A 16,856-nucleotide genomic window follows, 5' to 3' on the forward strand; every position below is an offset into this window, starting at 1 on the left:
CGTGTAGCGCCATTCACATATATTGCTCATTTTGCTACAGGTTTAGACTTTAGGGTGAACCTCCCTCAAATAGAGGGGATGCTGTCAATTTTTTTTTCAGGTGCTACAGGTTTCCGGCGGCTAACCGGCGGTTTGGCCGCCGGAAACGACGATACCGGACGGACAAGATAAGCCGTCGGTTATAATATTAAACCGCCGGTAATTACCGGCGGCTAACCGACGGCCTCCGGCGGTTCTACGATGGACACCCGACGGTTTAAACCGTCGGTACTGTCGACGGCTATAACCGCCGTCCACCGCCGGTACATTACCGGCGGTCTAACGGCGCCGTCCGGCGGTCTACGAACCAGACGACGCCAGTTTTAAACTGCCGGAAAACCGCCGGTAACGTGACCGATGACTTACCGGCGGCCTAGCCGCCGGCAAACCGACGGTTAAAATTCCGGTGGTCACCGGCGGTATTGGCCGCAAAAATAAACCGCCGGTAACAAGCCGTCGGAAATGGTTTCCTACGCCATTTTTTCTGACGGTTTACAAACCGCCGTTAGACCGCCGGTACCATTAAAAACCGCCGGTAAATCTAGACGAACCGCCGTAAAAAGCCGCCGGTTTTTAGCGTTTTTCCTGTAGTGGAAGATTTAAAAGATAACTCTCGAGTCTCAAAGATCAAAGTGGTCACTTAGATTACATCCACATTGTCCTTTCTAGACTTGGGATCAATTCCTATGCAAAGGAAGGAATTTTAGAATCTTTCTTACATGTCCAAAATTTCACTATAATTGAAAGGACGTGGACAAATATATGAACACAAGTAAACTTCAAATTCAAGAGCTTTTAAATACACTGGATGGAGTGTGCTATAACCAACTACATATGTGTTTCTTGGAGAGCATAAAACTGCTTGGGTTGCAAAATATTGTTGTTGTCCTCAATCTGCTAGAGAACAGAGAGACATGAGAGTGAGGATATCAACTTTAGTTGTACTGAGGTCCTTCTGATGGCTATTCCAAATGATGCGAATGCCATCGAGCTAAGAAATGATGTTGCTGAGTCTCTTAGGCTACTGAGTCGAGCGTATTGTAGTTGTTTTTCCTGACTGGATCCCAGAGTTGGTTCCTCCATTTAATGCTTTTTCAACTAAATCTAGTTGACCTTGACATCTTTGTCCTCTTTATGAATGCGTGCATAGACGTGATGCAATCTTGCTAGGTGCATGGATTGGCTACACATACAGAAATTCTAAGATGTACTAATCAGATATTTCACATCGAAGACAGATGTTCATCGTCAAGCATCATCAATCCTACAACTTAGCCAAGATTTATCTTCATTAATGATAACAATATTCATTCCAGTACCAATCCGTCGTCGTCCCTTTATACTCAAATCTAAGCATAAAAGAATCTATCATACTACAATGAAAAAGTTATTTCTAGAGATACTCCATTTATATATATATATTCATTGTAACAAATTGGTCGATTAGCTTGAATAGAAGATGAACCCCTAACTTTGTTTTCGGTGAATTGAAATGTGGGCTCCAAAAATTCGCGCACTGGCCTCTTCGCGGACAATTTCTTTCTTTCTTGGATCGTCGAGGAGAGTTTTAACAAGTAGGTTTCAGGACAAATTTTCAGAAGGCATATTGGGTTTTGAATTAGACACTACACAGAGATTTCGACTTCATTTTGCGAGGACTTTATGATCTGAGTTCAGGTTTCCTATAGGCGCAAGCTCCTATAGTTAATTATCTCTCTCGATAACGAGATAGAACTTTCGATTAAGGCTAGTCATCAAGCATATACCTAGAGATATGTGACATCTGGTGTATAATAGCACCATGATTAGGTATTTGAAAGTTTAACATTTAAAATTAGAAATTTGCCACCTTGCACTTAAAACGGATGGTGGGGGGAATGCTGATGAATCCAATCAAGATCTGATGGTTCTGTCGTCCAAGGCCATCGTGGTCTACTTAGTCAAAGGAGGTTGTTAACTCAATGTGACAAAAGGATCCTTGTCAGCAACCATGGGTTGCTTCATCCAAGGGTATCTTGTAAACCTAGGGTAAGTATTTGTCTAAGGGGATGGATTTGAGTCCATCTTAGCTAACAGAGGGCTTTGTGCCCTATCAATTATATTCTATTGATTTACATCTCAAGGATTTGACGTCATTGGGGAGCATACATGCTTTAACCATAACCATAATTTAGCGGTGTTATTTAGCGGCAAAACCACCCAATTAAGAGTGTCTTGGTTATAACTATTTGCCTGTGGTGTTTTTTGGTAGCGAAACCTACGGTGTAATGCCATTTGGCGGCGAAACCACTGGTTAGAGGACACGCGCCACGTCCTTACTGGCAAAAGACTGTTTGAGAATGAATCATGGTGATATTCTCAACCACACATTAGCTCTTTATGGGCTAGAGTAATTTTCAGACTTGTCTACCTCGACAATTGTTGAGGAAAGTAGATAGATTTTGCTTTAAGTGTTTAATGATTTATTTTAATTTTACATATTTTGAATTTTTATGATTTTTGGGTCTTGAAATTTTATGGGAATTTGGGAGCATTTTATATGTTTGTGGTCCCCTCCGGTAGAAATTTTCTGTCAACACGATCATTATCAGGTTATCTATTGGCAATTTCATTTTGTTGGTTAAACATTGTCAACTTATTGACAGAGGATTGGGTTTGTTGTCAGCTTTATGTCTTTTCTGGTGAATTTTTTTTATTATAGACCTTGAAGGCCTAATATGAATATATAAAATAAATACCCTGGTTAACGCCAAAATCGTATATTTGTTTGATAGTTCGGATCGTGTCAACTCCTATTGACCCAAATGATTGGGTTCTTCGTAGGCTATATGCCTTTATTAGGTAATTTTTTGTTGTAGACCTTGAAAGCCTAATATGAAATATATAACAAATATCTCGGTCGACGCCACGACTGTATATTTGTTCGACTGTTTGAACCGTGTTGACTCCTATTGACCCACATAGAAGGATCATATCTGAACTAGATTTCACTTATTAACACGCGCAGCATTCTCAGACATCACGTGTGCGCATACTACACGCTCACCAAGGCCCATGAGGGTGTATACTTTTGTATGCGTTTCACAAGATATATTTATGTGGCGATGTTATATATGCAGTGTATCATATCTGCATGTATACACATAGGATGCATTTTGTATTTGCGCACTGCTTAGTTATAATGTATGATATTTTACGTATTACATGGTCAATTAATGCAGTAGTATATGATATGCATGTAGGTGCCCTTTTACATTTGCACATTTGTTTGTATAATGCATTTACGTGATGATATGGTACTTTCTTGTAGTGTATGAAATATTTGCATGATATGTATGTATAATACACGCGTACATTGATTGTTGTGTATGCATGACATATCTACACGATAATTTAGTGTTTGCATGGCATATTTGTATGTTGCAATATGTGTATGCAAAATGTGCTTTATATTTTGCAATGTGTACATACATGATGTGAGGGCATCAGTACGCATTTCAATGCACGGGGTACTTCTATAATGTGCAAATATGCTTGATGAAGCAGATGGTTCTCATTTTAGAGAATGCATGTTTTCTATCCACTTGTATGAATGTTACGGATCTGGTGGCATGGCATAATGATATTGGTTATTTGCCGCTTTATGCAGGTGGACTGTTGTGCACTAACTAGTCTCCTGCAAGCTTGCAAATGTTTGTGTTCGTCATAAATTTTCCATACTTTCTTATAAGTGGCCTGTTATATGCATGAAGGATTTCCCAATAGAACTCATAGGTATTTGTATTTGTATTTGTCGTAGTCCCGCATTTGTTATGCTTTCCTTTCTTACACTTCCTGTTGATATTTGCGGGCAAGCCAATGTCATGTTGACTATTGGCCGGGTCACATTCCTCAACAATCCCTTCATGGATGCTGGCTGGTGAACCGATACATTCTCATGTATGTTGTTTTTCATTACTTGCAGGTGGGCTACTGCGCATATCCTAAGTGCACATACTCAGGCTGTCACATCTGCCGCAAAGATTCTATGCGCATTTGTAGGCCACTTGTTCATGATAAAATTCCTATAGTAGTTCGTAGGAGTTCACATTTGTTGCAAATACTAGGCCTTTATTCGTGAGCATCGTGTCACATGCATGTATGTGTTTTATAGGGGATCTCACCACATTTACGACATATCTACTACTATTGTCCCATCAATAAACCGCATGAGCCTTTTATTTGCATATGTTCACATCTACTACAGTTCTTCTATACTCGCTCGTAGATTGCATGTTATGTGTACTTGTATTCACAGGGGGCCTATCGCGCTTGCAGCATATCTATCATTGTTGCTTACAGGCAAGTTGCCACCTTTGTCTACACTGATTGCAAGGATAACGCAGCATCCACTACATGTTGTTTGCATATGTTTGTAAGTGGAGTTATTGTTCGCAAGCTAGTTGGTGTCATGTCAACGTCTCTTACAACTTCCTTGTACATGCTCGTGAGGAAATCGCTACACTTGCACCGTGCCTAAAGTTGTCATTCGTAGGCAACTCGATGCATTGGTTTGCAAGTTAACTGAGGTTAATTGTGGACGGGTTGCATTCCTTCCACGTACACTCTTCTTTTAGCAAGCTAGTGTATCCATCAAGAATCCTTTTGTCAGTGCTCATCAGGTTCTTTTCACAAGCTTGCGAGTTGACTGTTATGAACATTAGAAGTTCTATGTTGCTTGTGTGTGAGATGGAGGAGTTTTCCTTGTCCACTACGATTCTTTATAGTTGCTCATTGATGTTTTGCGCTTCAGTCAATATGGTAACTTCTAGATATTCATTAGGAATTTTACTTTGTCTGATTGTAAGCAAGTCGTTACATTTTTTCACATGATCGAATGATCCTTGCTTGTGAGCAGCTCGCATTTGGAGTTCCTTGTCCATCACAAACTCTTGCGTGTTTGCTTATATTTAACTTGCTCAAATTATTATTTCGATTTAAGTATTTAGGTCAAGTTACCTATTGTGCAAGTTCAGTTGCCTGTTAATTGTTCAAGTCTTGTTCCTTGTAGTTCAAATAAGGTTCCCTGTCATTGTTTAAGTCAGGTCCTTTGCACTTAGTTCAAATTCAAGTCCTTTGTATGCGGTGAATTTCAGTAGCCTCCCAGACTCTCCCATGTTTAAGAGAAATTTCATGAGTCTAGGCCTTCCCACCACTCAAAGAAATGCGTGTATAGTAGATGCCAGACGACACCGCGATCATGATCTTCAATTCCACCACGCTAAGAAAGGCGTGTATAGGTCTTCAAAGTACCTATTTGAGATGCATAGTTATTTCCCCGTTGGCACTGAGGCACGCACGGGTACTTAGAAGATGTCCTTGTCATGCTAAGAAAAGCGCATATAGGGCCTACTCGTCTCATTGCAAGTGTCGCACTAGGTTCCCTCCTACCACACTACGAAAAGCATTTAAAGTTGGTTTCCCGGCGTGCCACGAATGCCGAGGAAGGGATTTGGAACATTAAACCTGAGTGATGTATGATGGCGACTGTGTCAGTGCGACGACAGTGGTGATGATCGCGCCATAAGCAGCTAGGGACCTGAAGCTAAGGGGTTGGACAACGAAGTGGGGGTCACACACGGGAGCAGAGGGACTTGGCTGGACTGCTTTCACATCAGAATCGAGAGGGAGGGGTTAGAGTTTGGTTGTTGTAAGCGTGAATGAGGGAGCTCTCGCCTGGGTAGAGATCGGACAAAGTGACGTTTAGACTTGTGGTTGGAAGGTCTGATCCATGTATATGGTGGGTTTCGGCATAGTGGCAGGGGAATTGCATGCGGCTGACGGGTAGGGATTGTAAGAACCGGTTAGTCCGGTTCAACTAAACCGGACCATTTCATTTAAACAAGTGAGCCGGGCCACACGGTCGAGCGATTTTATTTTAGTGGCTCTTTCTTATGATTTGAAGATATTTTGTATATTAAAATGCGAAAGTTTTTATTTCCTACTATCCGATCTTCGTTCCCGCCTCGCTTATGCGAGTTAACCGGGCCGGGTCGTGACAAGGACAATGTGTTACTTTGATAGAGGAAAACTTACACATTTAAAAGGAATACACAACAACTATCCAGGATAATATTTTACTGCAGTCTGTTAAAAGGAATTAAGAAGGCTATATAAGATAGTGGAAATAAATCCTCATGCTCCATTCATCCTATACATGCGTTAGAAGTCAACAACATTACAGTGTTGCAATGCATGGAAAGAAGAAACTAGACAAAACAGCTTCTATTGAAGAAATTTTAAAGTTGTGATCAAAACAGTAACCAAAAAAGATTAAAAAAATCCGAGTCAACTAAAAGAAATGAAAAGATTAGACGAGGATCTTCTCACAAGACCAAGAATATGTAAAATAAGCATTTCAGTATTGCAGCTGACTACTAACCATTGAAAACCTTCTCAAATAATAAACAAATAAAACAAATTGCAGGCACCAATGAGAAGTACAGACAGTAAGAACAAAGAAAACTCACCTAGTAAGCGGCTGAGAATGAACATCTGGATTGTCATTGTAGGCTTCTGACATTGGACTGCGATCATCTAGTGAGAAATCTATCAAAACCAATCCGTTTCCTTGGGTCACCCCTTCAGCATAGAGTATATCCTTTTCAGAGGGTTCGTATTCATTGCTTGATACCTCAATTGCCTACAAAATATAATATTCTCAGTAATTTATGCAATCTGTTGACTTATATGAAAACTAAATTATCAGGAGAAGCAGAATTTCCCATTCAAAAGGAGAATTAGGCATTATTTAATAAAGAAACTATGCGAAAGTCAACAAACCCTTCAGGAAAAGAGAAGTAAGAAATCATAGTTTTGACGACCGCAAATGCTCCACTATGTAACTAGAACAGAAAGTCAAAATCATTAGCCTACATACACGACATTGCGGAAGTCCAGTTCAGTATGCATCACAATCTAAAATCATCCAATTATCATTTATTTTGTAAAACTGTCTTCCTGAAGCATTTGCAGCAACGAATTACAAAAAAGGGGGTCCATGTGGTCAATTCAATTGAAACCAATAAAGAAAACAAACAATGGATGCAATCTTGCGCAAATGTTGTTTGGAATGCATTGATTAAGGCAAAAATAACTCAAACGCCACTCGTTTCACAAAACAAACTGCACTAATGTGTCTGGAATGCTAAAATTATCAAAGAAACACATCTCGCAATCAATTCGATCAATCTCAACTAAAATGTCAAACAATGGACATGTCGTCATACAATTTGAGTTTGAAAAACCTTGATGACATTCAAAATCACTCAAATGATGCTCATTAGAAAAATGGATTGTAGAGACAATCTAAAATGTCAAAATTACAAATATAGAATACATGCAATGTTTGGGTTGTCACATGTGGAAAATTTTTAAGAAAATCATACAAAATTCAAAATGCACAATGAAAATTTTTACAATGTGAAATCAATGCACTTATTAATTGTCCTTTTTTTATTTTTAAAAAGTTGCACATTTGCAAAATGGATTGCGCCAAGGCATTAAAACATCAAAATTGTATGGAAATGATACCCACATTGCTTGCGTTGCCAAATGAAAAAAAAAATTGAAAAACATTACCCCGTGAGTCAACTGCATGAAATTTGAAATGCACATTAATAATTTTTGCGAAAAGAAATCAATACACTTATTTTTAATTTTTTTTAACTAAATTAAATATCTTTATAAATATAATCACCACATATCCCCATATCCGAACAAAATTAGGATGGCTGTGTGATGTCCCAACCATGTAGCCTAACAAAAAAAAAATCTAAAATCTAAACCTAGCCCACGTCTTTCACACCCTCATTTCTAGTCACTTTCTAATTTTTTTCAGGGCTTTGCACGACATATCCCTATTTTCCCAACCAAGCCCATGAAATACATGACCTCATGCGGCTCTCTTTCTCAACTCACACTCGCATTCTCCCCTCTTCTTACTGATACCACTCGTCCATCTCCTCCCTGCACTAGCCTGAAATCCTCCACGACAATGAAGTGAGAAGGTTGCAATGGGAGCACGTTTTAGAAGCCACGATGGGGACTCTCAAGAAGGCATTGGGGAGAAGAGGGCATGTGATGGCATTTTCGCTTCAAACTAAAGCTACTAACACAAGCATGAAAGTCGTGACCAAGGCTCATGTAAGAAGGCATTGACGGGTCCAACCACGTTTTAAGGCAAAAAGAAGTTTGTAGATTTAAATTAGACTGGGCTCAAACAGAAATCGTTGACATTCTCTTCAATGGTAGTTGAAATCTTTTCATCGGCGATTTTCTTAAATTTTCATCATCGTCAATGATCAAATTGACTACCACTCCCTCTGCAAACTCCAGCCACCTTCACTTCACCTATTGACTTCTTGTTCATTGGATGCCAAAGCCTTACTATAAGACTTCCTAAAGTGTTGAGCGCTAACTTTCCTCCTTCAAGTGATCTTGACGCCATTTCTTCCGACATCTAAAACTTCGACAACCATCAACACTTAATCCAAAATTTACCAAGCATCTTGACCTCCAACCACAACCTCACTTATTGCTTCGTCGTCGGCGCCAACATTCAAGCCTAACAAACAATCTCTCCATATATATATAACCATTTTTAAAAAAAAAAGATTCAACTCAAGAAAAAAAGAAAGACAACACAAAAAAGAAAAGAAGGACGAGTATAAAAGAAACGTAGAGAAGAAGAAAATAGAAAAAAAAAAAGAGCTTTGAAGTAAAAAAAAGGGAAGAAAACAAGAAAATAAGGAGTGTGTTTCATCTTGCTAATTTCATTATAGTACAGCAACATAAGTATTCATGCGTGTTGTTCAATGTGGAAGAGAATTCGAACTTAAAGTACTTATGTGCATTATTCCAAATGAGCCAGGAAGTCTTGCATATTCCTTATAAGATAATGAAGGCCTACACATGTTTTCATAAGCATAATTGATATGAAGTCCATGAAACAGACAATGCACGTTTTTTTAAAGGTGACGGGAATGCCTAGATTCCCGGTAAATTTCTCATACACTAGGGTGCTACTAAAAGTCTATAAAAATATAGAATGAACAAACTCACAGGAAAGGATTGAATGGATCTTTTGTTGCACAAATGCAACTAAATATGAAAATGATAAATACAAACTCGAAATGTGAACGATATTAACACTTAAAATGCCACATATGTTGCAATAAACAAATATAATATTTTAATTGAAATATGATTAATAAGATATTTGTAATGAGCACAGCGATTTGCTTATGGGTGTGAATAATCTCCTCACTATCTTTAGAATTCCCTGAACAAAAAGAGCTCAAGAACTTTGTCAAATTAGTGCAGAATATAAAAATGACCTATGGGTGCTCCCATTTATAGGAGAAGTTTTGATTCCATGTGGACCCACCATACTAAAATACATTCATATAAGAGAAAATTTTGACATTTTAAAAATGGTAACAAGATCCCAACACAACTACATTGTAAAATCTGTAACACATACATGCAAGCGAAAATAAGGCATTCTTTAAAATTTAAAAATTAAACTTTGCACGCATTTCAATGACAAACAATCATATAAATAATTAAAATCTAGATATTTTAAATAATGCATGCATCATAAAATAGCTTTCAAATTCAAGTACAACATCTCATGAAACATGCAACCACCTCGAGAAGTGTGCAACTGCTCAAAGAAATATATAATTATGTCAAGAAGTGTGTAATTATTTAGAGAAGTGAGCAAATGCTCGAAGAAGAATACAACTACCTCGAAAATGTGTAATTACTCTGAGAAGCATGGATATGCCCCATAAAGCATGCAATTGCTATGATAAGCATGCAACTGCCTCGATAAATGTATAATTACTTTGAGAACTATGCCAATACTAAAAGGCATCACTATAAATTCTTAACTTTCATATATGTAACTTTTAAAAGCACATTAAATCAATAAGAATAACACGCCATCATGTGTTCTGATAAATGAACTGTCTAAATTTAAAAAATACAGTGCTACACAAGGGTAAAATAAAATGAACTTAAATTCTACACACCTCAAGAAGCATGCAATCATTTCTAAAAGATCATAAACTCTCTTGTAAAATAAAAAAAATGTTTAAAGTCTACACAAAAACATGCTAAAAATATGAACTTAAAGTTTAAGAACGCAATACAGAATGAAAATAAGTTGAACTGAATTCAACCAGCTCTAAAATTTGTCTGACTAAAAAAATTTTTGTAAACAATCTTTTCAAATAAAACTATCAAAATTAATACACTCTCGAGTGAACCATCCCAAGAATGAAGTTGACAAGACTTCCACCTCACCATAAATTACTGCAACACCAATTAAAACAGAATTTTTAAACCAAGCAAGTTCACAATTAAATACTCGATCTCGATATTCATAATGATATTATCATACAATTGAATAAGGCCTTCAAAGCCTTTAAAAAACTAAATCAATTTTCAAAATGTAATTGTAGGTATTAATCACAAATTCAATTCTCTGCCAGCAAGCTAGCAGAGTTTGACGAAGTTGAAAAGAATGAAAAAAAAGTGTTCAAAACCTCGATAATGTCCATGTTGATTATGAATCTTAATTGGAGAAAACTCTATTTCTAAAATGCCCCCAAACCTCAAAGCAAATTATTATGGGGCCTTGGTTTATATATATATATATATAGATTTGTGATTAATACCTACAATTACATTTTGAATTGAGTTTGTAAATCTAAGAGAATTAAAAAAAATAAAAATAATCAAGCAAACTATGTCACCCTAAGCTTAAAGCAATAACCATCTAAACCTCACAATTGTCTACCGAGAGTGATAAATTCAAAGATAAACCAAAGCTTACAAAATGCCAATGCCATGTTAAGTGGATTGCTATATTCACTCTCAAAAGATCTAACGCTAGTAAGGACATGGTATATATTTTCTAACAAGTGGTTTTACCGACAAATTGCACCACTATTCAACAATTATGACCAGCGCCCTCTTATAGGGTGGTTTTGCTGCAAAATGCGACCAAGAAAAATTTATAAAATATGGCATTGATAGAATAGCATTAATGAGAGAAACAAATGGATGGCATCTGAAAAAGTCCAAGGAAGACCAATTTATCATTTATAAGACAATGACAACTGTTATTCATGCTAAAAGCCATGGTTATAGAAATTTGTACAACATCACTTCCTAATTATTCTACCATATCATAACATTGTGGATGTTTTAGATGCTCATCATACATAGCTTTTCTTGCTTTCTGAAGAGAAGGGAATCTTAAGGATCTTACTTTGAACCAATCTTTGGGGCTTGCCCAACGTTATTCTTAATATAAAAGGCATAATAAGCTAAATAATGTCACCACAAGTCAAATTTATTTTCATATAAACTCTGGCCACTTGACAAATCATTGAGACAGAAGATGTAATAATCCAATATTTAATGTTGATGGTGAAATAAAAACAACTTTTCGTGAAAATGCATGCGAGTAAAAATTGAGTCAAGAGAAAAGGAGAAAGGTCAAGATACCCGACTCAGGAAGTATTCTGCAACATCGGGGAGAAAATGAAGCTCATTCCTTCTCTTGTATGTTTCTTGAATGGCAGAATCCCTCCACATTTCTTCGACCAACGGGGCATACTCCCGTGTCGCAGCAGGAAAAAAAGCATCTAAATCACCCGTAGCAATGATGTCTAAAAGCCAGTCAGAAAACTGCTTCAATTTACCATTTACAGAATAAGTATGCAGGCCATGTCCACCTTCATCACTTCTACCTCCACCTAGGGTGATCAGAGCAATTTTTTAGCTATAATATATGAATAACCAGAAACATGTTTATCACAGCAAGAAAGTAATATATTATGCATGAATAGGTCAAAGTTGAATAAAACAAAAGTAACTTCTTCTATTTTATAGATAGTGAGTTTCAACAAATTCCAGGCTTCTCCATCACCTTTATAGAAAAAAGATTCTAGTTTCTAAGGTCTTCAAACCATCATGTAGGTAATCAAAAAATAGATCATCAGTTAACCACACGCTAGCAAATTTCCTCGTTTATCCATTACATGATCATTCTTCAAATTACAAGCAAGGCAATATTCTGTCACAATTAAAAAGAGTACAGACAAGATAAGTACACACAATAGTGTCTACAAGGAAAAAAAAAACAATGCAATATTCAGTACAAATTAACAAGATCACTTAACATAAGGGCACAAAAAATGCACCTACATGAATTTTAAAAAAAAAAGTACATAGCTCATCTTGGCCTGTTGGTTGAGAGCTTAGGCTTCCAATTAAGAAGTCTTGGGTTCGAGTATTTGTGTATGCATTGTGTATGAGTTTGACTTAAATGGCCTAAATGTCCCAAAAAAGAAAAAAGAATAAAAACAGTAAGGCAATAATCTCTCTCTCTCTCTCTCACACACACACACAAAACACATATATGAGTAAACACAAACCTATAACATGTATTTGCGTATGCATCATATTAGATACACATATGCACACCTTAATCCACACACACAACGGCGTATGCACTGAATCTGGATAAAAACACTTCACAAATTTTCAAGTACACAGGCATCATCAATGGTTCAGAAGAAGTTCAATTAGAAACAATAACAGAATAATCCAAGGAAGCTAAAATTAGGAAATGGAAGCATCCTAGGTAACAAACATAAGATTAAATTATTTTTCAAAATGGATAAGTAATTTCATATATATGAGAAAATTCCTTGCCTATACTTCTATCCAAGAAGTACTTGTGGCTCATAGTTTGTATCGAATTCATAGTTGGCACAAGAAAGCCTACATAATCACAAGACCTCATAAGATAATCAATGCTTGAGGGATGGTTTAATTTTCAAGATTACTTATCCGAGAGCATTCACTATAGCTATTGGCACTCATTTCCATAATGCAGAGCTTATTTAGAATTGCATTCCAGAATAGAGTATGATTTATCTTTAAAAATGTAATAACATATATACATCGAAAAATAATTTCCTTAATTGAAGTTTAACGTACTATGAAGAAACCTATCCAGAAACAATGAAGCATTTGATAAATAATGAGTCAAATACTTCTTTACACAAAATTAAATAATTCAATTAAATTCAGCTAAAAAAAGTAAACTTTTAGTACCAAAAACCATAAGTAGTATTACCTTCAATGTGGTGTTGATCAGGCGAACCACTTTCTTTTAATTTAGATAAAGCCTCTTCCTCAAAGCATTCTCTTCCCTCAAGCAAAATGCTTAGGTATTTGTACATGTTGCTTTGAATCATTAACTTGATCCTTTCTAGTTCTTCTGCGGTAAATTTACTTCCATACAAAAACTTTGCCTGTTAACAGAAACAGAGTCAAATGAAGACTATAAACAAAGCTCATAAGACGCATATAGCACATCCATGAAGAATATGGAAGAAAAAAAAATTTAAATCAAGACAAAATGAACTAGCTAAGTTATCAACAGATAGTCAACTACATTGTAAGAGGGAACCATGCATTTCCTAGTCCACAATTACTTGCAATAAGAACCATGAGTAAGAGATTATTCTGGAATTAAAACGCCTAGCAACAGATATATAAATGTGTTGTTAACATCACTGATAAATTGCACGGCACTTCAACCAATGTAAAATAAAAATACTAGCTTCAGCTTGAATTTAACATGTTTTTTTCTGATTATATAAAAAGAAACAAGAACGAGTCAAACTACCATTGAAAGTATCCGATAAGGGCTAACTTTACCATGAACTAAAGTGTCTTGAATATCTAACACTTATTTTTAACTCCAGTTACTTCTACCCAATAGAATCTCAATATACGTTCTTCACTCACTAATCATCATCATTAAAACATTATCCCAACTTTTTGAATTCTGCTTCTTGAATATCTAACACTTTTTGGCAATATATCATGATGATGTTTTCATTGTTAAGTCATCTTCGTCAATATCATTAGCATTATCCCAAAATATTTTTTGTAAGTTTTATTTTCCAAGAATTCCTGTTGAGTGCCACATAAGGTACTAGGTTTAACTTGCACAAATCATTTTGGACAACTTCATTCCTTGTTATATTTGATCTATCCATTTTCCTTCATGTCCTTTGGCATTAATTCTATCCAACCATCTTATTGGTCCATCTACTTTTCGTTATTTAAGTTGAAAACAAACAAGTCTAAGTCAATTTAACCATTTTTAAAGTATATTTTTTAGTTTTACAAGAAATCCATCATAATATTCTCATTTGACCAAAACTCAATTGGGCTATTATTAACTTCATTAAGATATAGCCAACCAACTGCAACTTCATAAAATCTTATTTTTGTCTCCATAATATTATCTTATTAAATAGTATTCCTAACACAATTTTTTATTTTAACTACCCAAATATAAAACTAAATTTATCTCCATTCATATCCTTATTTTTTTTATGCTAGAGCAAGATTTATCTTATAAAAATATTGACTAATGATTATCCATTTCACATTCAGTAAAATGGCATATCATATAACAAATCTTTTTTCTAGTAACTTTAAAGCCTCATTTTTTGAAGCTCATAGGAGAATTTGAAAAAAAAAATACTAGAACTACTAGACAAAGGTTCTACATGTAAAAACCATTGCTCCGTGGATTAAATCAAACTTGGATTTAACTTGAAGGACCCAAATGCATCGAAGAGATGAAGGTTCCACCTGGCCAACATAGAACCTAGTTTCAGATAGGTTGATTCAATACCCTCAGCACAAGAAAAGAAAAATAGGTCAAGCTACACAGTATTCTATTATATTGGGGATGAGGGAGTAAAACATCGCGATAAAACAAACAAGAAAGTAAAAGCACCAGAAAGTAAAGGGCACCAGGATTTAAAATGGAAAATTCAAAGTAGAGAAAAACCAGGGTGCCACGCCACACCAAGAAATCCACAATGAAAATTGGGAGAAATAAGTTCGTATCTCTCTTCTCTCTCAATCTATCCTTGCTTCTCTTCTCACATGCACCGTTCTCTATGTCTTACTCACAAAAATACAAAAGAAAGTCAACTTAAATAACCCCAAGGGATGCAACCCTTAAAAAAAATGAGAGAAAACCGTCTGGTAAGTCTCGCAGTGTTGTTGCGCCAGTTTAAGGAACTGCAGAGCTCAAACCTCTATCTTGATCCATTGTGGCGCCATATCTAGACCGTTGCAGCGCTTCGCTCTTTATTGTTCAGCACCGAGGCAGTGGGGAACACAGCACCGAGGACACTCGGGTACATAGCATCAGGGTGTTTACACCCATACCCAAACAAGGGGTAAACCCCCTGCACCCCCATGGGCTCTAAAAAATTCGCACCCGGCCTCCCCATCGCTGTCAGGGGATTTTAACAGATTAGGTTCCGGGGGAAATTTTAGGCAGGCATATTGGGTTTGTAGATAAGACACTACCTAGAGATTTCGCCCTCATTTTGGGAGGACTTTATGATCTGAGTTCTGGTTTCCTATAGGCGCAAGCCCCATAGTTACATGTGAAAGCACATTCTTCACATTAGGTATTGTTCATCTCCTTCTCTCAACTATGTGCTAGAGTACGCCTCACTCTTCGATCTCCCTATTCCACCGCTTGACCTCTTGATGCTCAACTACACATGCAATTGGATCGTTATCCTCCCTTGCACGCCCCTATCTCTCAGGCTCTCCTTCTCTCTCCATTTTATCTTCAATAGAGAGCTTCTTACTCCATCCCATTTGCTCCCCACATAAATCTCTAGCCTCATCTAGCTCAAGACCATTGAGGCAAAATTGCTCGCATCCCCTCTACTTCAAAATCACGCATCATTTGCTCCATTTTAGTTTCTATTTTTTAAGTGAAAGCACATCCTAATACCCTCCTTTTGTTATAACCACCAATAGCGCTAAGAAAACGTCAATGTGAATGTGAGAAAACAAAAAAAGATGACATGCAAGCTTAAGTTTAAACATCTCCATCATGAAAGCTGCAGGGGAGTGCCTCATATCCCTTAACAAAGCATTAATTGTGTCATGCTCCACTAACACATTTGCCAGAGCACGCCTCACAACCTTCTGGCACAAGAAAAAAAAAACAAATTATCAAATTGTGATTAGTGCATATATAATCATCCATGGCCATCTCCAATGCTTTGTAATACTTTCACGAGCTTCTCCATAAGACAGAGCAATAACTCACCACCTTTTGAAACATTTGTGAAGATCGAGTAAAACTACAAATATAGGATTCCTCTCTGTCAACATTAACAAACCCTGGACTGAACCTTTAAATCTTCTCCTTGAGATGCACTATCGCTAGAGAACCCTGCTGCTAGTAGATATTCCTTACCATCGTTGGAAAAGACACTAGCTAGGGGTTCTTTATAAGTCTCATAACCTGATCCTGTCAACATTAACATAGATTTTTATCTTTCCCTTTTGATTTAAATTTTAACTTTGTCACGTAATTGAATGTGAGTTTAAAATGATGATTTTTAATGAGAATCAACTGTTCTATTTAAAAAAAAAAAACAATTGCTAGGAGGTGTACAACCACTACTATAGAGAGAAGAGGATGTAAAAAATCAAGTTTTTCCTAATACTCAAAAATTTTGATTTGATTCAAAATCAAATCAAAATCAAACCAAATAAATTGAACTACACCACAGTTCGGTTATCTCTATATACTTGATAGTTTAATTTTCTATATTTTAGATCCAAAACCAATTGGATTTACAAATCCATCTAAACTAGCCGAATGCACACTGCTATGTTGAGCATGAAATCAATAA

The 16,856-nt window shown here is 36.5% G+C and overlaps 1 protein-coding gene across 1 annotated transcript in view; it reads right to left on the reverse strand.

Annotated features, from left to right (window-relative positions):
* The window catches only part of LOC110107715 (extra-large guanine nucleotide-binding protein 3), a 47,216-nt gene that overhangs the window by 17,818 nt on the left and 12,542 nt on the right, over positions 1–16,856 (reverse strand). Inside the window, exons 5-7 of the mRNA XM_020838062.2 lie at positions 13,238–13,415; positions 11,599–11,849; positions 6,549–6,721 (exon numbers count right to left, since the gene is read on the reverse strand). Coding sequence (XP_020693721.1) covers positions 6,549–6,721; positions 11,599–11,849; positions 13,238–13,415 — 602 coding nt within the window. The remainder of the gene's footprint in view (positions 1–6,548; positions 6,722–11,598; positions 11,850–13,237; positions 13,416–16,856) is intronic.

The sequence above is a fragment of the Dendrobium catenatum genome, unplaced genomic scaffold (assembly GCF_001605985.2).
Source record: "Dendrobium catenatum unplaced genomic scaffold, ASM160598v2 original_scaffold_56042, whole genome shotgun sequence".
NCBI lineage: Eukaryota > Viridiplantae > Streptophyta > Magnoliopsida > Asparagales > Orchidaceae > Dendrobium > Dendrobium catenatum.